Here is a 27,689-nt window from a genome sequence, read left to right as displayed (position 1 = left end):
TTTAACAGTTACAACTTGGAATTAAGCATCTGCACACTAACAGATATTTTGCATTATTAGAGTGAACAGATGCTGAACGGGTAGCAGTGCTTGTCCGTAGAATTACCAATAGACCACGATAGGTATGCAAACAATAGCACTTGCACTGCACTGAAATAGCTTGCATTCTAACTTCTACAACATATCTCTAAGCAACAGAAATGTTTTTGTGCAAACTATGTGTTTGCAACAAAGGGATTGCAGAAGCCTGAAAACATGCACTGCAATATAGCAACTATATAAAAAGGATGCATAGTAGAGACTTCAAGATAACAACCTAATCTCTGTTTAATTTAATACACGGTTGTAAAAACTTCCTGTACATTTACAGACTGTATACTTGTATTATAATTATCAATAGTTTCAACAACATTGCAAAAAGTATCACATTAATAGGATAACTTTCATAAGAGCACTTCAATACCGCTCTAGCCTGTAACCCAGCAGCGTCCTTTTATACCAAGTTATGGAATACAACCAATTCCTTCATAACAGGATATTAAATACAATACAATTCTGGCGCAAGACATGGAATGCCCAGACCTCCATTATAGCATGTATCTACAGCCCACTAACCTCAAACTATACAGCATATGGAAAAACGCAATTTAATTCTGAGAATGTAAAACCAATATGAAATTATAAATAGCAACATGGGAACAAGATTAGTCTTTTAGGGTATCCTGGGTCTTCTACAAAAGCAGCTCTGATCTCTTCAGTCTTGCCACAGGTTACGGAATACATTGCACTGTGCAAAAACACATACTGATGGGATCTGCATGACTACAGATCATGGAGAGGGCGTAGAGAGAGTTTTCAGGAGCGTAACTCCCGCTAGCAGGCACAAGGAGACTTATCTTTAAGGCACATGGTCTTCACTGCCACTTTCCACAAGTCGATGCCTTTTCTTCTTTTGCCGCATCTGTAAACAGCGAGTTATGGCAAGCGTTCCGCCTTTGAGAAACCTGATGAAGTTATCGCCAACAAGCGGACCGAGGGCAAAAAGATTAGGCTCTTTGGAGGATTCATATGTGAATGGGTCAATCGCAACGGGATTACCCTTACACGTTATAGGCTGGTTGTGGTGATGTCCTAAACTTCTACCTTGTTCTTTTAGAAAAAAGAGGTTGGGATGGGAGCCTATTAAGACCACAGCCATGGATATTTTTAGAACCTTTTTAAGCCCACCAGTACCTTGAAGGACACACTTCATATCGGGCTTGAAAGAAAGTACAAAGTGCTCAGGGTAACTTGTATAAGAGGGGTACAAGTTGGAGGCAGCGGAATACAGTTGTTTACACATCATATGGTATACTTTGTGGTATTCTGGATACAGTTTTTTTGGCAACTGCTTAAAAATTAGACTTGGGTCATTGAGTCTTCTCCGGAAAACATGGATGACTGGAATATTATTGTTGTGTGCGCATAACACGGCATCAGCTGCTGTGAGCCCAGCCCCAACTATTAAAACCGGGTCTACCACTCCACTTAACCGCCCCTTGCTCACAGCTTCTTCAAAGTCTGCAACAGAATGTGAAACGTAAGGGAGGGCCTCTCCATGGACCTCTAACCGAGCAGGTGCATCAAAGGTTCCTGTGGCAAGAACAAGGGATTCAGCAAAGAGACAAAAAGGCTGGTGGGATCCATCAGCTGTCCTCCGATAACCGTGGACTTCCCAGTTTTTCTTTAGCAGAGGCTCTCCGTCGTCTTTATCAATGCGATTTTCTTCAGACGAAACATCTTCAGGATCATGGCTTACCGAGGTATCCGGTTCTCGGTAGGGTTTTGCCACGGAAGTTATGTAGGTGTTGTCCAAAAAGTTCCTTTGAATTCCCATTACTTTGACATAATGCTTGTAATAGGAAGCCACTTCTCCTGGGGTCGCTCGGTCACTCTTTATATTTCTATGAAAAATATATATGAAATCAAAATGGGTATCATAATAGCTTACACTCATAAGAAGTATACACTTAAAAGAAACTAGTCATAGCATAGCAATTCATTAGATTAGGACATGGAAGTAGGAAAGCAGTATCTGGTTGAAGTAGCATTCAAACTCATGATCTCAAACTAAATTACAATAAAATCCATAGATATCTTTTGGTCAGCATCCAATGGACCAGACGTGTACATTTCCTTATGTATTAATAATTTTTTGGGCAGATGATGCATCAATTAGTATGCAGCAAATTGTACTAAAGATCATTAAAACACACACACACACAAAAAAAAAAAAAAAAATATATATATATATATATATATATATATATATATATATATATATAGAGTAAGATTGCCACAAGTTGATAAATACTTTGATTCGGAGCACAGGAAAGTATTTAGAGATATACATTGAGATATACATTTATTTACAGAAACTCACCTCCTCTTACCCATGGCCCAGTCTTTGAATTTAAGTCCAGGTAATTCCATCCAATCACCAAGACTTAGTGTCAACATGGACCCTTCCATATCCTAAGAAAAACAGAATAAATAATTATATAGTGAAACGTGCCGCAACAGGTAGTGTTCAATTTTGTTCAATGTAGAGATTCAGAACGTTTCTGCTGACATAGAGATTAATACTTGCTAAACTACTGCAACCTTCTCCTTACCACGTGCCTATCTCGCTCCCCTCCAATCTGTTCTCAACGCTAGAGTTAGACTTATCTTCCTCTCCCGCCGTTCCATATCCGCCACTTCCCTTCGGACAAAGCCTGCACTGGCTCCCATTCCCCTACAGAATCATCTTCAAACTCCTCAACCCTCACATACAAGGCCCAATCTAACTCCGCTGCTTCCTACATCTTCAACCTCATCAACTTACATACTCCCTCCCAGCTTCTCCAGTCAGCCAAAGACCATCGCCTTTCCTCTACCCTGGTTACTGCCTCTCACTCTCAAATCCAAGATTTTGCCCGTGTGAACCCCCCCCCCCCCCCCACCCTGACCCTACATAGCTTCAAACGTGCCCTGAAAACCCACCTGTTCGTCAAAGTTTATCCTTCCATTACATGGCCAACTCGTCCTTATCTACAGTATTTCCTGCCCTCAGGTCCCCATCCACATGCTCACGTCTCATGTCATCTGTCTCCCCTAGACTGTAAACTCCTAGGAGCAGGGTCGTCCTCCCTCCGGTCTCACAGTCCTCTTCTCCTGCACTTCAATGACAACCTTCATCTACTCAGCGGCCACTTAGCCCGGAATTCCTCTCACTCATAGCCTCTCGCCTCTTCCAGTACCTCTACTCCTGCTAGTCATGCAGTCACTATTGGAGACAGGTTCCACCCTTCGCCGATTACTCCCTCGCTTACCTTGCTTCCCAGCTGTACAGTGTACTGAGAACTGTAGTGCTAATTGTTACCTGTGCTCTGTTTATGTTTTAGTTACTGTAATGTAATGTTCTGTGTACCCTGTACTTTCCTACTGCGCTGCAGACTACTTGTGGCACCTTTAGAATTAAAATGTAATAATAATAATATTATTATTAATGACTAGATGCCTACAGATGTATTGGAACCAATGCTAGACCACTGCACAGTGATACCCTCCCTTCTTCATCTTGGTTCTGGAAAACACAATTACACCTGTGCCAGTGCAATCTAAGCCCTACAGTATTACCAGCATCTGCTTGTTCTAGCTACAGTCAGCAGCCAATAAGTGCTACAAGCTCCAGGTACTTTTGGGCACACCGCGCCTCATTTCACCAAGATCTGCATCTCCCTAGTCTTCCCTATAAGCTGAATGGCAGCCGTCTACCTGGCTTTTAAAATAAAATAAAAAACTCTTAAAATGTGTGGCCCAATTCCACTTAAAAAAAAAAAAAACTAAAACAAAAAACAATGTACTGTATTTGTGTAAGCCCGAGAAGTTTACTTACATGCCAGGCTCCGCCGGGTGGCCCCTTGCCTAGGACAATATGAGGAATATAGTGTTCCTGCTCTAGTTTCCACTGCAGAACAGATGGGTAATCATACCCAAAGTCAGCATTCGGATGAAGCAGAGTGTCAAACAACACAGCTACGGGGTTAGACGAGCGACCTTCCAGCCCTTCCGACAAGTACTCCAAATCCTAGAATTAGACAAAGTACAGATCTAACATATACAGAACATGACGGTATTTATGGCATTTGGCATGCAGAGGCTAATAATGCCGACTAACAAGTGCACAAGTCTTAAGCTGGTGTATGAACTGTCAGCGTTACATTACAGATGTGTCCTCTTACATCTGTGCACTATAAGTACACATAACGCGTGAGTGCCGCGTGACTGTGTAGCGCAAAGTGTCTTTTTTGTGATTTTCCCCCGCGAAATTGCATCTTAGATGCAATGTGATGCAATAGAATGCACGAGCAACTTCTGCTGATTGAATTGATATGCAGCATAGTGGCATAGCGTTTGCACGGCTGCTAAAACTAGCTAGCGAGCGATCAACTCGGAATGACCCCCATTGTCCCTGTACATATGATTACCCATGTGGCTCCATCACTGCATGTACCTGCTCAGGGACAGAAAGGTGCCTCGCCTCCTCTAACTTGCTGTGGAGAATTGGATTTGGATGCAAGGCATCAGGCGACAGATACGGTCTGTACCCCGACAGCATGTACGACAGACAGATACCAGATGGGCCATTTCCTGCAATGGATAATGCACATCACAAGTAATACAAGCAATACAGGTTTTCAAATTAAACAGGTTTTTACAGCCACAATCTTTTTTTATTGACATTACACATAGCATGGATAGAAAATCTTTCAGGCAACTCCTGTTAAAATTAGAGATGAGCGGATTCGGTTTTACTCGGATTTACTCGGTTCTCAAAACGGCATTTTATTGGCTCACGGATGTCACGTGTTTTGAATAGCCAATAAGATGCCGTTTTGAGAACCGAGTAAATCCGAGTATAACCGAATCCGCTCATCTCTAGTTAAAATACAATTCCTGTTCAGCCCTACTGAAATTGTAAATCCACCAGTTACTGTAGGTTCTGTGGTCACTGTTGTGAACCCCTTTTACTGTATAAGCCTATTCACATGTGACATTTGTTAATCTGGACTGATTTACGCGTTTGCAGATCCCTGAAATTCAGCAAAGTTTAAGGACCTGATCATTTATTTTTCACTGATAGTTATTAGTGAGCACAGTATACAGTATATACCTTTTCCTCCTTACCAAGTCCTGTTAATACATTCCAAGAATATACATATACAATTCTGGAGAACAGAACATATTCAGACCGCCAGCTCAACTCGCACACAGACAGGTTTTTGAGTAAACGGAACACATAGGGTTACATACGCAAAACTAATAGAAGTATAGATGTGTCCTCCCACATCCAGCCTCAATACGCCACATAGCGTGAGATGCTTGACACAAGTGAAACGCCAGTTCCTGTGCAGATCTGCTAGCGTCAGGCGTCTTTTTTGCAGAAAGTGCATCTTAGTCTAAACGCAATGCGACTAGGATGCACCAGGAGACTGTGTTGATTAATTTGTTAAGCAACATTTCTATATCTGTGTGCAACTGATATTTGGTCCTGATTCAGTAAGGATTGCAGATTCTGCTTTTTAGCAATCTGCAATCGCACGCTGGGGGTCGCCCAGCGCAGGGCAAGGCCACCCACTGCCACCGGCCACCCACTGCGATCTCTCTGTAGTTGCGATTGCACGCAATTACAGTGTGGTCACAGAAACTGTGGATGCCTCCAGTAGTCCCACCGCCACTTTTTCGATCAGAGCGGCTGCGTTTGACAACACGCAACGAACGGTGGCCGGGGCGGCGCGAATGGGGCATGTCGTGGGCGTGATCACGGTAGCTGCGTGACGTCACACGCAGCCGCAATAGGTAATATGGCGCCGGGTCTCCCATGGGCGCTCGCAATTTCTGCTTCATCAAGGGGGTGGGGGGGGAGGGGGAGGCAGCGGTCAGCATGCTGGGCGGCCTTGCCCAGCGATGGGCGGCCCCCAGCATGTGATCCAAAGGATTCTGATTAGCAGAATTTTATATCCTTACTGAATCAGCCCCTTTATACGGAGCACAATGGAACTTGGATGGAAAAGTTACAGCCGCTGCATCGGAGCACTTTGTATGCAGATTCAGAGACACAGTCGCACACAATAAAAAAGGTGTTGCATATCAACTCAATCAGCAGTCCCCTGGTGTGTCCCAGACGCAGCTTCTCACAGGACCTGGTTCTCCGAGAAGGGCTGTTTGGTGCGACTTCAGCAATGATGCATGAGAACACATCTGTAACTAGCCAGGATTCCCAGTCTGTCTGGGTTCTGCGGACATGTCAGGCATCATCACCAGCACAAATCAGATATTCTTTTCTTTAAAGCAGAAGTTCCATTCAGAAACACTGTGCTGCCATAATAGTTTACAGAAGTGTGGGTCCCTATCCACCAAGGGGTTCATACCACAGTGAGGTTACAAGTTCCCAACTGACTGCTGGGACACTTGTTTCTAATTAATCAGTTGATTATTAGCTAAGCTTTAAACCTAGACTAGCCCTGCACCCATCTGCCCTTAGAGGCTTTTAATTAATATGGTTCCTTGTATTTTCTGTCTACATATTAGTATGGGTACAATGATAGGTAAGACCTGGATACATTTATATAATATGTCAGTATTAGGGATGTTAGGGACCCACCAGATGAGGTCACTTTACCAAGGTAGGTGGACCCACAATTTTGGCCAGACATTGGGGTACATTTACTAACATTCGTAATTCCCGAAAATAGGTCAAAGTTCAATCACGAATGACATCGACAGTGTAAAACTGCAACTTTTTGAATTTATTACGATGGATTTACTAAGCTGTCGTATTCGGGTTTTTCTTTTCTTCCGATGTCGATGTCATTCGTTTTTTTTTACCTAATTTTACGGCAGTGATTAGCAAAACACTGCCGTTTTTTTTTACAATCAATCTCGGCCGGATCTGTGTGATCCGTGCTGGGGTTCTTTTTATTTTTTATTTTTAATTAAACAATGTAAAATCCCCAAAAAAAATGCGTGGGGTCCCCCCTCCTAAGCATAACCAGCCTCGGGCTCTTTGAGCCGATCCTGGTTGCAGAAATATGGTGAAAAAAATGACAGGGGTTCCCCCATATTTAAGCAACCAGCATCGGGCTCTGCGCCTGGTCCTGGTCCCAAAAATACGGGGGACAAAAAGAGTAGGGGTCCCCCATATTTTTAAAACCAGCACCGGGCTCCACTAGCTGGACAGATAATGCCACAGCCGGGGGTCACTTTTATACAGCGCCCTGCGGCCGTGGCATCAAAAATCCAACTAGTCACCCCTGGCCGGGGTACCCTGGGGGAGTGGGAACCCCTTCAATCAAGGGGTCCCCCCCCCCCAGCCACCCAAGGGCCAGGGGTGAAGCCCGAGGCTGTCCCCCCCCATCCAATGGGCTGCGGATGGGAGGGCTGATAGCCTTTGTTGTAAAATAAAAGATATTGTTTTTAGTAGCAGTACTACAAGTCCCAGCAAGCCTCCCCCGCATGCTGGTACTTGGAGAACCACAAGTACCAGCATGCGGCGGAAAAACGGGCCCGCTGGTACCTGTAGTACTACCACTAAAAAAATACCCAAAAAAACACAAGACACACACACCGTGAAAGTATAATTTTATTACATACATACACACATACATACATACTTACCTTATGTTCCCACGCAGGTCGGTCCTCTTCTCCAGTAGAATCCAAGGGGTACCTGTTGAAGAAATTCTACTCACCAGATCCAGTGGTCCAGGCTCCTCGGATAATCCAGGGTTAATCCACGTACTTGAATAAAACAAAAAAACGGTTGCCCGACCACGAACTGAAAGGTGACCCATGTTTGCACATGGGTCACCTTCCCACGAATGCCAGAAACCCACTTTGCCTTCTGGCTAAGTGGGTTTCTTCAGCCAATCAGGGAGCGCCACGTTGTAGCACTCTCCTGATCGGCTGTGTGCTCCTGTACTGAGTGACAGGCGGCACACGGCAGTGTTACAATGTAGCGCCTATGCGCTACATTGTAACCAATGATGGGAACTTTCTGCTCAGCGGTGACGTCACTTTAGGTCAACCGCAGGGCACAAAGTTCCCATCATTGGTTACAATGTAGCGCATAGGCGCTACATTGTAACACTGCCGTGTGCCGCCTGTCAGTGAGGACAGGAGCACACAGCTGATCAGTAGAGTGCTACAACGTGGCACTCCCTGATTGGCTGAAGAAACCCACTTAGCCAGAAGGCAAAGTGGGTTTCTGGCATTCGTGGGAAGGTGACCCATGTGCAAACATGGGTCACCTTTCAGTTCGTGGTCGGGCAACCGTTTTTTTGTTTTATTCAAGTACGTGGATTAACCCTGGATTATCCGAGGAGCCTGGACCACTGGATCTGGTGAGTAGAATTTCTTCAACAGGTACCCCTTGGATTCTACTGGAGAAGAGGACCGACCTGCGTGGGAACTTAAGGTAAGTATGTATGTATGTGTGTATGTATGTAATAAAATTATACTTTCACGGTGTGTGTGTCTTGTGTTTTTTTGGGTATTTTTTTAGTGGTAGTACTACAGGTACCAGCGGGCCCGTTTTTCCGCCGCATGCTGGTACTTGTGGTTCTCCAAGTACCAGCATGCGGGGGAGGCTTGCTGGGACTTGTAGTACTGCTACTAAAAACAATATCTTTTATTTTACAACAAAGGCTATCAGCCCTCCCATCCGCAGCCCATTGGATGGGGGGGGGACAGCCTCGGGCTTCACCCCTGGCCCTTGGGTGGCTGGGGGGGGGGGGACCCCTTGATTGAAGGGGTTCCCACTCCCCCAGGGTACCCCGGCCAGGGGTGACTAGTTGGATTTTTGATGCCACGGCCGCAGGGCACTATATAAAAGTGACCCCCGGCTGTGGCATTATCTGTCCAGCTAGTGGAGCCCGGTGCTGGTTTTAAAAATACGGGGGACCCCTACTCTTTTTGTCCCCCGTATTTTTGGGACCAGGACCAGGCGCAGAGCCCGATGCTGGTTGCTTAAATATGGGGGAACCCCTGTCATTTTTTTCACCATATTTCTGCAACCAGGATCGGCTCAAAGAGCCCGAGGCTGGTTATGCTTAGGAGGGGGGACCCTACGCAATTTTTTATGTAAAAATAAGCACTTTCCCACCCCTTCCCACTGATATACATGCACGGATCTCATGGATCCGTGCATGCCTATCCAAACACGAATAAAAAAAAAAGTTCTGTTTTTTTTTAGCACTTTTTTACGAGTTGTAATTTTTCACGGCAGTGTTTGTTCTTTTTTTGCTTTGCACTTCTTAGTAAATGACCGAGATTCATACTTAAACAGCCGCGTTTTGACCGATGGTGTATTCATTCGTAATTTTTTACCTGAACTAGCAAAAAATTACGAATGCCCTCATCACTGCCGTGATTAGTGTTTAGTAAATGACCGAGATTAACCGAGATGACACTTTGAAGAAAAAACGGCATCTCGGTCAAAATCGGGAGCTTAGTAAATATACCCCATTGTGCTAAGAAACTCAATTTTACTGTATGTTACACGGTAGAGGTTTATTAGAATGGTTCTACTTACCAGTGTTCTTAGAGAGTGTGCACCTGCATTTTCTTTTTTTATCCTTGCTGACACTACAAGTCACATCAAGGTAGCAACCCCCCCCCCCCACCCCCACCCCCCTTCCACTAGCTAAGTCCAGAGAATGGCTGCCTTCACTGAGGGTAGGTGTCCCGATAAACTTTACCACTTACATACAGACACCAATTCAAGCCTTCAACAGTCTTAAATATTAAAAGGCAAAGTAATGTTTCCACCGGAATGTTTGCTTCTGAAGTTTGCAGTCAACATGAAGTTCTGTATAATCATCTAGTAAATACTACAACTTACCTATAATAACCACTGGAAGAGTCGGCGGAGGGTCACCTGATAAAGTATTCTCCTCTGCTAATGGCATAGCTACAGGGTGCAATATTATTGCTGCAATGCTGAGCTAACGAGTCACAATCTTCCTCTGTCAGGGTCACTTCTGTGAAGGGAAAAAAAAGTTATTTCATGTGGAACAGTGCCCTATAATTCGGTTTAGGATCCAGCGTGTAAGAGGGTTAATATCTTTATTAAGCGACCTTGGAATTCCAGTAGTAATCAGTACTGCTCCTCTCTGTAGGGTGTACTACTAAACCAGACAGGCTGTACCTGGTACCATGGCAGCTGCTCAGTACATTTACTGCGATTTACCTGGGCTTATTGGATTAGAAACCTTGTGGAGAAGTTTTAAGACATCAATATTTTCCTATACCAGTTAATTGTGTTAGGTGCAATCCACCTTCATATAACAGGAGAATTTAAACTAGGAGCCTGGGGGGAGGGTTTAGCTAGAAACTATGGGTCATGCAGCGAGTATAGTAGGGATGGTGGTAGTGAGATAAATGGGGGTGGAGAAGGGGGGAGGGAAAGTGCAGCCGGTAAGGGTATTTACATGGGTTCTATTAAGGTATTGCTAAAGCATTAAATAATAACAATTATGTGTCATCATTACAGACTATAGAAAATGTACGGGACTTAAGGGGAAATACTTATGTCAGGGCGGTGAATTTAGACGGGAACATTGGGTTGACCAAAGAGAAAAGTATGGTGGGCAATACTAAGTACAGTGGGGTTAAAGAGGGAGTGAGAAGGCCAGTCTGTATCAGTTACTCTACGGATGCACTAGTTAACCAGGATGGGAAATCTTTAGGAAAACAAACAAATAAAGGAACCGATAAACTAAAATGTATGCTTGCAAACGCAAGAAGTCTAGCAGGTAAAATAGGGGAATTGTTAGCATCAAAGGCTGAGTATGACATTATAGGTATTACGGAAACATGGTGGGACGACTCTCACGACTGGGTTGCTAACTTGGAGGGGTATTCTCTTTTTAGGAGGTACAGGGCTAACAAAAGAGGAGGAGGTGTATGTCTTTATGTTAAACCATCACTTAAACCATACCTAAAGGAGGTTATGTATGAGGAGACTGGCAATAATGTGGAAGAAATCTCAAGTGGGGGAATTGATGCAAAAAAACTAGTCATAGGCACGTGCTACAAACAGCCAGATATTAGCATACATGAGGAAGAACAACTATTGCAGCAAATCAAAACGGCTGCGGGATTGGGGGACATCCTTGTCATTGGGGATTTTAATTACCTGGATATAAACTGGAGTAACAATTCATGTGCTAAAGCGAGGGGCAGCAGGTTCTTAAATATGTTTAGGGATCACTACTTGTCTCACTTAGTCGAGGACCCAACTAGGGGTAAAACTACCCTGGATCTAGTAATTACTAATAATGTGGACATTATATCAAACACTAAAGTTGGGGAGACTTTGGGTTAACAGTGATCACTATATGATCACATTCGACATCAGTTTCAGGAAACATAGCTACAGGGGTTCCACCAAAACTTTTAACTTTAGGAAGGCTAATTTCAGTATGCTTAGATGTGCACTTAACGACAGAGTGGTAGGTTCCGTTTAATAACAAGAACACTTCGGAAATGTGGGATGTTTTAAAAGGGTTGCTGGATAGCAATATTCATAACTTTGGCCCTCATTCCGAGTTGTTCGCTCGTTATTTTTCATCGCATCGCAGCGATTTTCCGCAAACTGCGCATGCGCAATGTTCGCACTGCGGCTGCGCCAAGTAAATTTGCTAAGAAGTTTGGTATTTTACTTACGGCATTACAAGGTTTTTTCTTCGTTCTGGTGATCGTAATGTGATTGACAGGAAGTGGGTGTTTCTGGGCGGAAACTGGCCGTTTTATGGGAGTGTGTGAAAAAACGCTGCCGTTTCTGGGAAAAACGCGGGAGTGGCTGGAGAAACAGGGGAGTGTCTGGGCGAACGCTGGGTGTGTTTGTGACGTCAAACCAGGAACGAAACTGACTGAACTGATCGCAGTGGCAGAGTAAGTGTCGAGCTACTCAGAAACTGCTTAGAAATTTCTATTCGCAATTTTGAGAATCTTTCGTTCGCAATTCTGCTAAGCTAAGATTCACTCCCAGTAGGCGGCGGCTTAGCGTGTGCAATGCTGCTAAAAGCAGCTTGCGAGCGAACAACTCGGAATGAGGGCCTTTATTCCCATGGGCAGTAAACGCAGGAGTATTAAACTCAAACCGATGTGGCTTAAGAAGGTTAAGGCAGAAATGGATTAAAAAAAAAAAAAAGCGGGCTTTCAAAGCATTTAAATCTAATGGAAAGGAGGAGTCTTTCAAGTATTACAAGGAGTGTAATAAGAAAAGCAAAAAAGCAATTAGAGCAGCTAAAATGGAAAATGAAAAGCAAATCGCTATAGAGAGAGAAAAACCAATCCTAAAAAGTTTTTTAAATACATAAACGGTAAAAGGTTGCAAAAAGGAGAATATAGGTCCATTAAAAAATGAATTAGGAGAATTGATAAATGATGACGAAATAAAAGCGGAAATACTGAACAAATTCTTTTCATCAGTATTCACCAGTGAAGAACTGATGGTGGGAGTAGAGCATAACAATTGTGACAGTAATGATTCATGGTTAGATACTTGTTTAAGTAAAGAAGTAGTCCGGGAGAGACTAAGCAAAATTAAGATTAATAAATCACCTGGTCCTGATGGACTTCACCTGGTTCTTATGGAGCTTAGTTCATAACTAGCACGACCCCTATACTTGATTTTCAATAGTTCAATTAGATCAGGCATGGTACCGAAGGATTGGCGTATAGCTGAGGTAGTGCCATTATTTAAAAAGGGATCCAAAAATCTTCTGGGAAACTACAGACCAGTTAGTTTAACATCTATAGTGGGGAAAATATTGGAAGGAATTCTAAGGGACGTCATACAGGAGTATCTAAAGTCCGCTAGGATTATTAGCAAGAACCAGCATGGGTTTGTGGGGGACAGGTCATGTCAGACTTAATTAGCTTCTACGAGGAAGTGAGCAATAATCTTGATCAAGGAAAAGCAGTGGATGTGGTCTTCCTAGATTTTGCAAAAGCCTTCGATACAGTTCCTCACAGGAGACTGATGATCAAATTAAAGGAGCTTGGCCTAGGAACAACTATTTGCACATGGATAAGCAGCTGGTTGGATAGCAGGGTACAGCAAGTAGTGGTCAACGGGAAGTCCTCAACCTGGTCCCCAGTAGTCAGTGGAATACCACAAGGGTCCGTACTCGGACCACTACTGTTCAACATATTTATCAATGACCTAGAAATAGGCCTGGAAAGCACAGTGTCAATCTTTGCAGATGATACTAAACTGTGCAAGGTAATTAATTCAGAATTGGATGTGGAGTCCTTGCAGAATGATCTATCTAAACTTGAACTCTGGGCGTCTAAATGGAAAATGAGGTTCAATACAGACAAATGCAAGGTTATGCATTTTGGGACTAAAAACAAACTTGCATCCTACATATTAAATGGGGAACACCTAGGGGAAACTGAGTTGGAAAAAGATTTAGGGGGTATTCATTGATAATAGGCTTAATAACCGTACACAATGTCAAAACGCAGTATAGAAGGCAAGTAAGGTGCTAGCGTGCATAAAAAGGGGAATTGAGACAAGGGACTCCGATGTAATCATGCCGCTGTATAAGGCATTGGTACATCCGCACCTGGAATATTGTGTTCAGCTTTGGGCACCATTGTATAAAAAAACACATCAGTGAACTCGAAAGGGTTCAAAGGCGAGCTACTAAATTGATTAAAGGCCTAGAAGGACTGGACTATAAGATAAGACTTACTAGGCTGAATATGTATACACTAGAAAAGAGGCGCCTAAGAGGAGATATTATTAATATCTTCAAATATGTAAAGGGACATCACAAAGAGTTATCAGAGGAATTATCTAGTCTGCCACTATTATGTTAGTCAATTAACATATCTGTTTTCCGGCTAGATGATCTGGAAAACACGAACTGTTAGGGTTCCATGGGGACTGGATTTGAGAAGCACTGGTACAGTGTCCAAATAAATCAGTAATTGTCATAGGATAAATGACTCATGTAAGAGCTACAAGTGACACCCCAGGCAGGAAAGAGGAACTGCACTGGTTGTGACAGAAGCAGGTGCATGGACGCATGCACAGATAAAAGCATCCTTCCACTGCATCAGACATAGGGGGTCATTCCGAGTTGTTCGCTCTGTATTTTTTTCTCGCAACGGAGCGATTAGTCGCTAATGCGCATGCGCAATGCCCGCAGTGCGACTGCGCCAAGTAAATTTGCTATGCAGTTAGGTATTTTACTCACGGCATTACGAGGTTTTTTCTTCGTTCTGGTGATCGTAATGTGATTGACAGGAAGTGGGTGTTTCTGGGCGGAAACTGGCCGTTTTATGGGTATGTGTGAAAAAACGCTGCCGTTTCTGGGGAAAACGCGGGAGTGGCTGGAGAAACGGAGGAGTGTCTGGGCGAACGCTGGGTGTGTTTGTGACGTCAAATCAGGAACGAAACTGACTGAACTGATCGCAGATGCCGAGTAAGTCTGGAGCTACTCAGAAACTGCTAAGAAATTTCTATTTGCAATTCTGCTAATCTTTCGTTCGCAATTTTGATAAGCTAAGATTCACTCCCAGTAGGCGGCGGCTTAGCGTGTGCAAAGCTGCTAAAAGCAGCTTGCGTGCGAACAACTCGGAATGAGGGCCATAATCTTAACATCAGGTGGTACTCATGTCATTAAAATCAAATCAAAGTGTGTTAGTGTAAACATGAGGGGGAAGATAGGTTGATTAAAGAGTGCAGAACGGACTTCCTCCTGCTGCAGCGCCCCCCTGGGATTGACGTGTCACTCTTCAACATCACTCCCGAGATCATGCCTTGCAAGCGGCATTCCGGGGTGCATGCGCTGGAACTAAACGTGTAATGCGCCCTACACACTGGGCGATTACACTGCAAGATATGAACGATCTCGTTCAATAATGAACGAGATAACGTTCATATCTGTCAGTGTGGAGGCACCAGCGATGAATGATGCGCGGCCCCGTGCTCGTTCATCGATGGTGCCCCATCGGCTGTGCATGCAGGCCAATATGGACGAGATCGTCCATATTTGCCTGCACGTCTACGGAGCCGGGTGACAAGGGGAGTGAAGAAACTTCACTCCCCCCGTCACTGCCCCCCCCGCCGCCGTCGGGCAGCTCAGCGGCACATCGCCGAGTCTGTAGGGCCCTTAAGGAGGGGGAACATCTTTCTCCTCCCAGCACAACTATGCTGATCTCTGTGTGTGCATCAGATCAGCTGCAGCATCAGTCCTCCCTGTAACCCACGCTACACTGCAGGTTGCAAAGTGGTGAGGAGGAGGGGCGGGTGTATGATGCCACACAATTTTGTTTTGGCTGGGTGGATATATTTAATCTACATACAGTAGATTACAATGGAAAGGAAAACAAACATTAAGGGGGAGATTCAAATGTTTGAAAAGTCAGTTGGGAGTCTGTTTTTTCCTATCTAATAGACAGGAAAAAACAGACATCCAACCAACTTTTCAAACATTTGAATTCCAACCTAAATGTTGAATTAAGAATAAATTCAGGCTGGTGCGATTATACAGATGGCCACCAGATCAGCCATGGAAGTGCAGGCTTGTGATAGGGATGCTGTAAGTGCACTGCAGCTGTCTGGCCTAGTGATCCTGTCTGTGCGCGCGCTTCTGAGGTAAAAAGCCTGATGTCATCTCACAGAAGGGTTGTGTAGTCCCTTCTGGCAAACCATTGTTTTTTTTTTCTTCCCACAGGTTAGTATAAGGAGGGGGGACTTCTGTAGAACTGTCCATTTAGAAGAGGCAAGGGGGGTAATTCAGACCTGATCGCTCGCTAGCGTTTTTTGCAGCACTGCGATCAGGTCAGAACTGCGCATGCACCGCAATGCGCAGGCGTGTTGCACAGGTACAAAGCGGATCCTGGGTTTTACTGAAGTGATCGCAGTGGCCGAGTAAAAAGCTGCGCATCGTTCATCGCTGGTGCCTACACACTGAAAGATATGAACGGTATCTCGTTCATTAATGAACGAGATCTTTTCATATCTTTCACTGGTATCGACCGGTGTGTAGGGCCCATAAGTCCTGGTCTACTCAGAAACTGCACAAGATCTTTTTGTACCGCTCGGCTGCACATGCAATCGCACACTTGCACAACTAAAATACTCTCCCCTGTGGGCGGCGACTATGCAAATGCAGGACTGCAAAAAACAGCTAGCGAGTGATCAGGTCTGAATTACCCCCTAGACCTTTAATTTGCTGGGCATTTTAATTCTCAAGCTAAACTATTACAGTTTCAAATTTAATTAAAAGCAAATTGTTTTTCTGGCTACCATTCAACAGTGATACGTTAAACAGCATTCTTACACAGTGAGTAATGCTTCCTAAAAACGTGGCAGATGTATACTGATAATATGGGACAGTCATTTCTTAACACTATCAGTTATCAAACGGCAACATGATTAATACTTAAAGTACATCTTTGAAAATGCTTCTAGAATGTTCTGGCTTCATTATACGGATATTTGATGGCTGCTTTCAATGGGGATTCTCTGACTAGTATTTTAGACCTGTTATTCCCCAAGTCACTAACTATAGTGACCAGCATTGCAGCCCCCACTCCCGTCCAGCAGTATCTCTCCTCCCCTAATCCCTGTTCTCCCTCGGATAGTTCCAAATCCAAGTTGGGTAAGGGACCACTGATGTCACCAAGAGGAGGAGCCACGTCACCAGGGGGGAGGATCCATGGCCGAACAGGGTACCCGAAATGTACCCTCAGGGGCTCGCTTCGCTCGCCACATTTCAGGCTCGGTGGCTCGCTCCGCTTCGCTCGCCACATTTCGGGCTCGGTGGCTCGCCATCGGGTTACTAAAGGTAGTATTTGGTGGCATAGATAGAAGAACTATCCTGCTGGCCTAGCTCCTCCCCCTGGTTACGTGGCTCCTCCCCCTGATGTCATAGGTCCTTTAGGCCACTTGATTCTAGCATCTACCGTACTCTGTCTCTTCCCCCGGGTTGAGTATGGGGTACCAGCAGTCAGGTTGCCGGCAGCCAGAATACAGACACCGGCATCTCCAAATCCATACCTTCCCCTAATCATCCCTCCCCACAGCCTAACGCTAACCCTCCCCAGTATACTTATGTTAGGTATTCCGGCTGTGGGGATTCCGGCATCAGCATTCTGAGAGCTAACACTAGCATCCCCCAGCACAGACAGCTGTCGGGATTTTGGTGCCGGTATTCTGAACGCCAGGATCCCATACGCCAGTATGTCAACTACATCCCCTTCCCTCATACACCCTGGTTTTCTAACTCTTGTTCTCTCTACTACCCCACCTCTCTGCTCTCTCTCTCTTCCCCTCGATCCCTCTATTTCCCCACCCTATGGCCCAAATGTATTAAGCCTTAACAAGAGCTAAAGTCGAGATGCATAAGGAGTGATAAACGACCAGCCAATCAGCTTCCTCACTGCCATGTCACAGGCTGTGTTTGAAATATGACAGTTAGGAGCTGGTTGGCTGGTACTTTATCACTGTGGGATGTAGCTATGATCCCAGGCTCGGGATCCCGGTAGTCAGCATACCGATGCCGGGATCCCGGACGCCAGGATGCTGGCAGGGGGCCGAGGGCTATTCCCACTCTTGGGTGTCCATGACACCCACAGAGTGGGAATAGAACCTGTGGCGAGCCCTCAGCCTGCAAGATGCTTCATTGCGCTTGCCCTCCTGCTTGCATTTTGGTGTCCGGGATCCTGGCGTCAGTAAGCTGACACCCAGGGCCCTGGCCGTAGGTCAAGCATACCCAACGCTTCACCGTTTATCCATCTCCACTATATCTCGGTAAGGCCTAACATTTGGGCCTATGCTCTTTATCTCTCTCTTACCCCACACCCTTGCTCTTTCTCTTCCCCTCCACCCCTATATTTTCTCTCCCCCCATTCTCTCTCTTCCCTGCTGTTCACTCGCCCTCTTTTTTACACACACCCCAATTCTTCAACACTCTCTCTGAAGGCCCATATACACTGGGCGATTCTGAGCTGATAGCAGGTCACTTTTGGTGTTTTGAGCTGCTTTCAGCTCAAAGCCGCCCAGTGTGTATGCCTAAACGATGAGCGCTGATGCGCGCTCCTGCTTCTTCGCCGGCGGCCGCCGTTCATCTGCTGGTATTACCAGTAGATGAACGGCGTGGTGAGCAGCTTTCCATAGCGTCCAGCTATGGAAAGCCGCTCACCCCCGCTGACATCGCTGAGCAGCGGGGAAAAGCGCTTAGTGTGTATGCACTGAGCGCTTTTCAGCCCAGCGATGTCAGCGATCATCGCTGGGCATACACACTGGGCAAAAAACGCCCAGTGTGTATGGACCTTAAGAGTTCTCTTTTACTTCCCTCACTTTGATCTCCCCTACTCATTCATTCACTATCTCAACTCATGCTTCAAATCAGACAGACTGCTGACCCGTCTAACACCAGTCGACTTGCGTGTGCCTCACATTATCTAGGAATCTACAAACAACCCTGGCCCCCCTTATCCCAGATGATGGTCACTCTTCAGGACTTACCCTGTTGCTGACTGACTTACAATGACTATGCACACCCACGTCATGTGTCGCATGCCGACTGCGTCCATCCAGTCTGTTACATTCTGCAAGCAATCTTCTATGTAGGTCCCTGGTGTATTATGTATTGTGTCCCTGGAGAAGTCTGTCACCAGTGCCAGAGAGTAGGGGACGCACAAAGCTCCCCCAGCTCTCACTGTGCAGGAGGTAGACGGACATTTAGAAGAATTATATAACAGATACAAAAACCTGACTTTGTAAACGTACTGTATGCCAAATGTCCACTCCACGCGACACCCTGAAAAACCACCGCTGGCTGTCTACATGGTGTACTGTAAAGGGTGATCCAGAGGGGTCAAAGGAGCAGTTCTTTTATGGGACACTCTTTTTTTATTAAGACTTAACTAATATTATAATTTCATTAATAACTACATCTTGATGTATTGTACATAGCTAATCTGTTCTGCGGTGCACCTTTTTTCCCATAAGCAAATGTTGGCATTTTAATTCCTGAGAATGGTTGGTACAGATTTACCTATCCCATGATTATTTATGTCCTGTGCGGAATCAAATCTCTTTACTCTCCGTGCCTACATGGTGTGTAAGGGACAAGTGCACTGACTGGGTGATAATGTCATCATTCCTACTCCAAGTGGTGGGGTCACATGCAGGGCCATCTTTACATATATGAACACTGGGCAGTTGTCCAGAACCCCATGACTGTAGGGGCCTTCAAGTAGGGCTGGACTGTGCACATCTCCCCTAGACAGTGAATGGCTATCAGCATGCTGATTGGTGGATGACTGGGGCTATCCACCAATCAGCATGCCGACTGCCATTCACTGTATGGAAGCACGTGGAGAGGCCGCAGGCAGGGTAATTTATTATTATTATTTCTATTTATTCAGTGAATGGGTGGATAGGGGCCCCAGTACATTGCTTTGTCCAGGGCCTACAATGCTGATAAGATGGCCCTGGTCACATGATTTGGGAACAGTCTATTTTTGGAGTTTGGTTCATTTATATTTCAAAATATTGGACAGGAATCAACTTTAAAGTGGGATTACTCAGAGACATTTTTGATATGCAGAAATACAGCACATACTGTATTAACAGTGACAATTAACAGCTGTGTTTATTCAGCATACATTTTATTAATAGCTTATAAAGAGGTCGCCATACACAAAGGGAGCATGTCCCAAATGGCTGCCTCCTGGCAATCATGTAAGCCTCTGCACGCCTTCTCACAAGGTTTGTTCTGGTCTCTGAAGGTTTCTAGTAAGACACAAACCCTTTTATTCCTGGTATATATGAGAAACTCCTCCGGTTGCCTCTGGAGAACACACGTAGCGTTGCTATGAGCGCTTTGTATGACCACCAACTTACCAAATGAGGGATCATCGAGCAATGTAGTATCATACTACGGGGGAGATTACATGGAGAAAGATGAGCTTGTAACTTCCATTCAACTGAACTTCCAGCGAACTTCTAACTTCCACTTTACCTGTTGTGTTTGTAAAATTACGGTTTATCTCTCTGCACTTTGGGCCTAATTCCGGTCCAACCACAACTTTTCAGAAAAAAAAAGAAAAAAAATATGTGGGCGCATGCGTAGCGCCCGTCCTGCGCATGTGCCTGCATTTTCTGCGGGGGAACTGCAGAAAATGCGATCGCCTCTGCGCGGTCACGGGGCGGGGAACGCACCGTTTCCAGGGAGGAGACGGAGCGTTGAGGGGGCGGAGGCGGCTGAACGGGGGAATGAGCACAGCGGCTGCGTGATGTCACACGCAGTCGCCATGATCAGGAAGATGGCGACGAGTCTCGTGCAGCCGCAGCTAAGCTGCACCGGCAGGAGGCTTCCACAGTTTCTGCTAACAAACAGAAAATAAGATTTTACTCACCGGTAAATCTATTTCTCGTAGTCCGTAGTGGATGCTGGGAACTCCGTAAGGACCATGGGGGATTAGACGGGCTCCGCAGGAGACTGGGCACTCTAAAAGAAAGATTAGGTACTATCTGGTGTGCACTGACTCCTCCCTCTATGCCCCTCCTCCAGACCTCAGTTAGGATACTGTGCCCGGAAGAGCTGACACAATAAGGAAGGATTTTGAATCCCGGGTAAGACTCATACCAGCCACACCAATCACACCGTACAACTCGTGATACTATACCCAGTTAACAGTATGAAATATAACAGAGCCTCTCAACAGATGACCCTTTAGTTAGGCAATAACTATATACAAGTATTGCAGACAATCCGCACTTGGGATGGGCGCCCAGCATCCACTACGGACTACGAGAAATAGATTTACCGGTGAGTAAAATCTTATTTTCTCTGACGTCCTAGTGGATGCTGGGAACTCCGTAAGGACCATGGGGATTATACCAAAGCTCCCAAATGGGCGGGAGAGTGCGGATGACTCTGCAGCACCGAATGAGAGAACTCAAGGTCCTCCTCAGCCAGAGTATCAAATTTGTAGAATTTTGCAAACGTGTTTGCCCCTGACCAAGTTGCAGCTCAGCAAAGTTGTAAATCCGAGACCCCTCGGGCAGCCGCCCAAGAAGAGACCACTTTCCTCGTGGAATGGGCTTTTACCGATTTAGGATGCGGCAATCCAGCCGCAGAATGCGCCAGCTGCATTGTGCTACAAATCCAGCGAGCAATAGTCTGCTTAGAAGCAGGAGCACCTATTTTGTTGGGTGCATACAGGATAAAAAGCGAGTCAGTTTTCCTGACTCCAGCCGTCCTGGAAACATAAATTTTCAAGGCCCTGACTACGTCCAGTAACTTGGAATCTTCCAAGTCCCTAGTAGCCGCAGGCACTACAATAGGTTGGTTCAAGTGAAAAGCTGATACCACCTTAGGGAGAAACTGGGGACGAGTCCTCAATTCTGCCCTATCCATATGGAAAATCAGATAAGGGCTTTTACATGACAAAGCCGCCAATTCTGACACACGCCTGGCCGAAGCATGACCACTTTCCACGTGAGATATTTCAGATCCACAGTTTTAAGTGGCTCAAACCAATGTGATTTCAGGAAACTCAACACCACGTTGAGATCCCAAGGTGCCACAGGAGGCACAAAAGGGGGCTGAATATGTAGCACTCCCTTTACAAATGTCTGAACTTCAGGCATTGAAGCCAGTTCTTTCTGGAAGAAAATCGACAGAGCCGAAATCTGGACCTTAATGGAACCCAATTTTAAGCCCATAGTCACTCCCGACTGTAGGAAATGCAGAAAACGACCCAGCTGAAATTCCTCTGTAGGGTCCTTCCTGGCCTCACACCACGCAACATATTTTCGCCAAATACGGTGATAATGGTTTGCGGTTACTTCTTTCCTGGCTTTTATCAGCGTAGGAATGACTTCCTCCGGAATGCCCTTTTCCTTTAGGATCCGGAATTCAACCGCCATGCCGTCAAACGTAGCCGCGGTAAGTCTTGGAACAGACCGGGTGTCACGATCCGGGTATCTGGACGCCATTTCTTACCCATCAGATGCCTCCTAAGGCTGGCTCAGCGCTCCAGGACCGGATCCCATCTGTTATCCTAATGTTCACATTCCTGCATCCTCTCCTGTCTCTCTGAGACGCTGTCACAGTAACGCCTTATTACATCTGGCATGGCGTCTCCCGCGGCCTCCGCCGCCGTCCCTGAGCTTCTGCATGCAGAGTGTCAGAGTGGCGATTACGTCAGCCGCGGCCTCCGCTGTGTCCGCGTGGTTGGATGTGCACTTGTCAGCCTGGCGTCTCCTGTCTTCAGTGGCCGGCGCCGCCATTACTGTTTTCATTACCACATGGATTACAAACCAAACTTCCCTCCAAGTGTCTGCATGGGCGCAGCCATCTTGGATTCTGTCAGCTGATCATTTCCTCCAATCTGTTGTCAGTATTGTTAATCTGCATAATTGCCTAGCCAATCCCTTCCTTGCTGCAGGTATAAATACACTGTGCCTGAGCAAGAAAGGCGTCAGTGCTTTGGTTGTCAAACCTAGTTCCTGTTTGTCTCTCTCCTGTGATTGTCTTCCAGGTTCCAGCTCCTGTCTCAAGACTTCCACCATAGAGACCCGCACCAGCATTCCACCTGCGGTGTAGCCTGACTCTCCAATCCATTGTGGATTCATCTGTTTCCAGCTACAACATTACCTGCTTCCAGCTCAGCTTCCAGCAGAGTACAGCTTCCCTTAAAGGGCCGGTGTCCTTTCTACACTTTACCACTCTCCACCGGTATTATTATTTCTCCGCTCTCAAGTTCTACATTTCAGTTCATATTTCATCGCTCCCAAGTTCATTTATTATTTAACTGGTTCCAGCCAGTATCCACTCCGTGCTAACAACAGTCTGGTTCCAGCCAGTATCCACAGCAGCTGTTTTACCTTCAGCAACCCAGCTTTTCCTGGAACACCAGCGGGCACAATCCTGGGTTATCTCCATTGCTACAGTCGGGCCTGGTAAGGACTTTCCATCTAGAAGATCATAAGAACTATCTCACACTACCAGTGCCCTGTGGCTCCTGCCATCCTGTAGTACCCAGGAACTGTATTTATTATTTGCTGACTTTTACGTTTTCTTTTACTGCTGCTGTGTTGCGGAGTTGTCATAATAAACATCATTGACTTTTATCCAAGTTGTCGTGGTCACGCCTTCGGGCAGTTATTATTCATGTTACTTACATGTCCAGGGGTCTGATACAACCTCCCAGGTTCCGGTACATCTCAGCCCCTACAACTGAGGCTGCCTCCCGTCAGCTCAGGCCCTCAGTTGTGACAGTAAGCACTGACCTAATGAATCCAGCCGGAGACCAGGATCAAGCGGCCAGGCCGATGCAAGAACTGGCAGCCCGACTAGAACATCAGGAGGCTGCACAGGGCCACATCATCCGCTGTCTCCAGGATCTCTCTACTCGGCTGGATGGGATTCAGACAACTCTCCGTGGATCAGGCGCATCTGGTGCGTCAACCACAGTGACTCCAGCTATAACCCCACCCACCTTACCCATTTCTGCTCCACGTCTTCATCTTCCAACGCCAGCAAAATTTGACGGATCTCCAAGATTCTGCAGGGGATTTCTCAACCAGTGTGAGATTCAGTTTGAGCTACAACCTGGCAATTTTCCCAGTGACCGTACAAAAATTGCCTACATCATCTCTCTTCTCAGTGGCTCCGCCCTTGACTGGGCATCACCGTTATGGGAGAGGTCCGACACCCTGCTATCTTCTTACACTGTATTCGTGTCAACATTCAGGCGCATCTTCGACGAGCCAGGCCGGGTAACCTCAGCTTCATCCGAGATTCTCCGTTTACGCCAGGGGTCACGTACTGTAGGACAATATCTGATACAGTTCCAGATCCTGGCATCCGAACTGGCATGGAACGACGAGGCCCTGTATGCTGCATTCTGGCATGGCTTATCTGAGCTTATTAAAGATGAGTTAGCTACCAGAGACTTACCTTCTAAGTTAGATGAGCTAATCTCACTCTGCACGAAAGTTGATTTACGTTTCAGAGAGAGAGCAACTGAGCGTGGAAGATCATCTGCTCCAAAATCTTCTGCTCCTCCTCCTCGTCAACTGTCACCATCTAAAGATGAGCCCATGCAAATTGGCCGTTCCCATTTAACTCCTGCTGAGCGCCGAAGACGTCTCTCTGAGTCTCTTTGTCTTTACTGTGCAGCTCCGTCTCACACCATCAATGCCTGTCCCGAACGTCCGGGAAAACTCCAAACCCTAGCTCGCCCAGGAGAGGGCCGGCTAGGAGTAATGATCTCCTCTCCATCTCCTCATGATTGTAATCTCCCAGTCTCGCTTCAAGTTGCTCAACGTTATCGGAACGTCATTGCTCTCCTTGATTCCGGAGCAGCTGGGAACTTTATTACTGAAGCCTATGTTAAACGGTGGTCCCTACCCACCGAGAGACTTCCTTCCTCCTTTTCCTTAACTGTCGTGGATGGCAGTAAAATTTTTGATACTGTTATTGCTCTAAGGACTCTACCAGTTCGTCTGAGAGTGGGAGTTCTTCATTCCGAACTTATTTCACTTTTAGTGATTCCAAGAGCCACACATCCTGTGGTCCTGGGCCTTCCATGGCTCCGTCTTCACAATCCTACAATTGATTGGACGACTACGCAAATCCTGGCATGGGGTTCCTCCTGTGCAGAGACATGTTTGTTTAAAGTATTGCCTGTCTGTTCTTCCTCCCCCAGGTCGTCTGATGTTCCACCTCCTCCATATCAAGATTTCACGGATGTGTTCAGTAAAGCTTCTGCTGATATCCTTCCTCCTCATAGAGAATGGGACTGCCCGATTGATCTCGTTCCAGGGAAGGTTCCACCTCGAGGCCGAACTTATCCGTTGTCTCTGCCTGAGACGCATTCTATGGAGGAATACATTAAAGAGAACCTAGCAAAGGGGTTCATTCGACCTTCTTCTTCCCCAGCCGGTGCTGGCTTCTTTTTTGTAAAAAAGAAAGATGGTGGTCTGCGGCCGTGCATCGACTACAGAGGTTTGAACGACATTACCATCAAGAACCGTTATCCTTTACCCCTGATTACTGAGCTCTTTGACAGAGTTAGCGGAGCTACCATCTTTACAAAGCTGGACTTGCGAGGTGCATACAATCTCATCCGGATCCGTGAGGGTGACGAGTGGAAGACCGCCTTTAACACCCGTGACGGACATTATGAGTACCTCGTCATGCCCTTCGGATTGAGCAATGCTCCAGCTGTCTTCCAGCATTTTGTCAATGAGATTTTCAGAGACATTCTATACCGTCATGTCGTGGTCTATCTAGACGATATCCTCATTTTTGCCAACGATTTAGAGGAACATCGTTTTTGGGTTAAAAAGGTTCTGTCCCGTCTCCGTGTCAATCATCTCTATTGCAAATTAGAAAAATGCGTCTTTGAAGTCAAGTCCATTCCGTTTCTAGGGTACATTGTGTCCGGTTCCGGACTAGAGATGGATCCTGAGAAACTACAAGCAATTCAGAATTGGCCGGTACCCTTAACCCTCAAAGGGGTCCAGAGGTTCTTAGGGTTCGCCAATTATTACCGAAAGTTTATACGAGACTTTTCCACCATTGTGGCGCCTATTACTGCTTTCACCAAGAAGGGTGCTAACCCGTCCAAGTGGTCTGAAGAAGCCATGCAAGCTTTTCATCTTTTAAAACAGAGGTTCATCTCTGCGCCTGTCCTGAAACAGCCTGACATCGACTCTCCTTTCATCCTAGAGGTGGATGCCTCCTCCGTTGGAGTAGGAGCGGTGTTATCTCAGAGGGCTAAAGATGGCCATTTACATCCTTGCAGTTTCTTCTCCCGGAAGTTCTCCCCAGCTGAGCGCAACTATGCCATTGGCGACCAGGAGTTGCTAGCCATCAAGCTCGCTCTAGAAGAGTGGAGGTATCTGTTGGAGGGAGCTTCTCATTTAATCACCATACTTACAGACCACAAGAACCTTTTATACCTGAAGGGCGCACAATGTCTCAACCCTCGTCAGGCCAGATGGGCACTTTTCTTTTCCAGGTTCGACTTTAAACTCCAGTTCTGTCCGGGCTCTCAGAATCGCAAGGCCGATGCCCTTTCCCGCTCATGGGAGCAAGAAAATGAGTCAGAGTCTTCAGACAAGCATCCTATTATAAATCCGTTGGCATTCTCCACGGTAGGGATGGACTCTACGCCCCCATCAGGGAAAAGTTTTGTGAAGCCGATGCTAAGGAAGAAGCTCATGCATTGGGCCCATGCTTCCCGTTTTGCCGGACATACAGGTATCCAAAAAACCCTGGAGTTTATCTCTAGGTCCTATTGGTGGCCAACTCTGAAAAAGGACGTCTTGGAGTTTATTGCATCTTGCCCAAAGTGTGCCCAACATAAAGTATCCCGCCAGTCGCCTGCGGGGCAACTGGTTCCACTATCCGTTCCCCGTCGACCATGGACCCACTTGTCGATGGATTTCATTACAGACTTACCCATGTGCAACAAGTTCAATACCATCTGGGTGGTAGTTGACCGGTTCACCAAGATGGCACACTTCATTCCTCTCACCGGTCTTCCGTCAGCTTCCAAGTTGGCTCAAGTATTCATACAAGAGATCTTCCGACTCCACGGTCTTCCTGAAGAAATTATCTCAGATCGAGGAGTTCAATTCACAGCCAAATTCTGGCGAAGTTTATGTCAAGTCCTCCAAGTCAAGCTAAAGTTTTCCACGGCTTACCATCCTCAGACCAATGGTCAAACCGAGAGGGTGAATCAGGACTTGGAGGCCTTCCTCCGCATCTATGTGTCCTCCTCTCAAGATGACTGGGTTCAATTACTTCCCTGGGCCGAGTTCTGTCATAACAACCAGTATCATTCTTCATCTGCTTCAACACCATTCTTCACTAACTTTGGATTCCACCCTAAAGTTCCTGAGTTCCAACCGCTTCCAGCAACTTCTGTTCCCGCAGTGGATATCACCTTGCATCAGTTTGCCAATATCTGGAAGAGCGTACGATCAGCTCTGCTCAAGGCATCGTTCAGGTACAAGAAGTTTGCGGATAAGAAGCGTCGAGCAGTTCCTGCTCTCAAGGTGGGTGATCGGGTATGGTTATCCACGAAGAATTTGAGGTTAAGAGTTCCCAGTATGAAGTTTGCACCTCGCTATATCGGTCCTTTCAAGATTGAACAAGTCATCAATCCTGTTGCTTACAGACTCCAGTTGCCTCCCTTCTTAAAAATACCCAGGACATTCCATGTTTCCCTGTTGAAACCGCTGATCTTGAATCGGTTTCATTCCTCACTTCCTCCAACTCCGAAAGTCCAAACTCAACGAGGCGTTGAGTATGAAGTGGCCAAGATCCTGGACTCACGTCACCGTTACGGTCAACTACAATATCTTATTGACTGGAAGGGTTATGGTCCTGAGGAACGTTCATGGACCAATGCTTCTGATGTCCATGCTCCTGCCTTGGTCCGGAGATTCCATTCCAAGTTTCCTCAAAAGCCAAAGAAGTGTCCTGGGGCCACTCCTAAAGGGGGGGGTGCTGTCACGATCCGGGTATCTGGACGCCATTTCTTACCCATCAGATGCCTCCTAAGGCTGGCTCAGCGCTCCAGGACCGGATCCCATCTGTTATCCTAAT

General features: G+C 46.1%; 1 protein-coding gene across 2 annotated transcripts in view; it reads right to left on the bottom strand.

Moving 5' to 3' along the window:
- Nucleotides 1-309: 309 nt before the first annotated feature.
- The window catches only part of OSGIN2 (oxidative stress induced growth inhibitor family member 2), a 204,839-nt gene continuing 177,459 nt past the window's right edge, over nucleotides 310-27,689 (bottom strand). For both annotated transcript variants that reach the window (XM_063924074.1, XM_063924073.1), the window contains exons 2-6: nucleotides 9,926-10,064; nucleotides 4,538-4,674; nucleotides 3,920-4,111; nucleotides 2,423-2,514; nucleotides 310-1,943 (exon numbers count right to left, since the gene is read on the bottom strand). In XM_063924074.1, coding sequence (XP_063780144.1) covers nucleotides 899-1,943; nucleotides 2,423-2,514; nucleotides 3,920-4,111; nucleotides 4,538-4,674; nucleotides 9,926-9,992 — 1,533 coding nt within the window. In that variant the 5' untranslated portion in view covers nucleotides 9,993-10,064 and the 3' untranslated portion in view covers nucleotides 310-898. The remainder of the gene's footprint in view (nucleotides 1,944-2,422; nucleotides 2,515-3,919; nucleotides 4,112-4,537; nucleotides 4,675-9,925; nucleotides 10,065-27,689) is intronic.

Source organism: Pseudophryne corroboree, chromosome 5 (genome assembly GCF_028390025.1).
Source record: "Pseudophryne corroboree isolate aPseCor3 chromosome 5, aPseCor3.hap2, whole genome shotgun sequence".
NCBI classification, from domain to species: Eukaryota; Metazoa; Chordata; class Amphibia; order Anura; family Myobatrachidae; genus Pseudophryne; species Pseudophryne corroboree.
The sequence above is the reverse complement of the archived record's forward strand: the minus strand, read 5'-3'. Positions and strand labels throughout refer to the sequence as shown.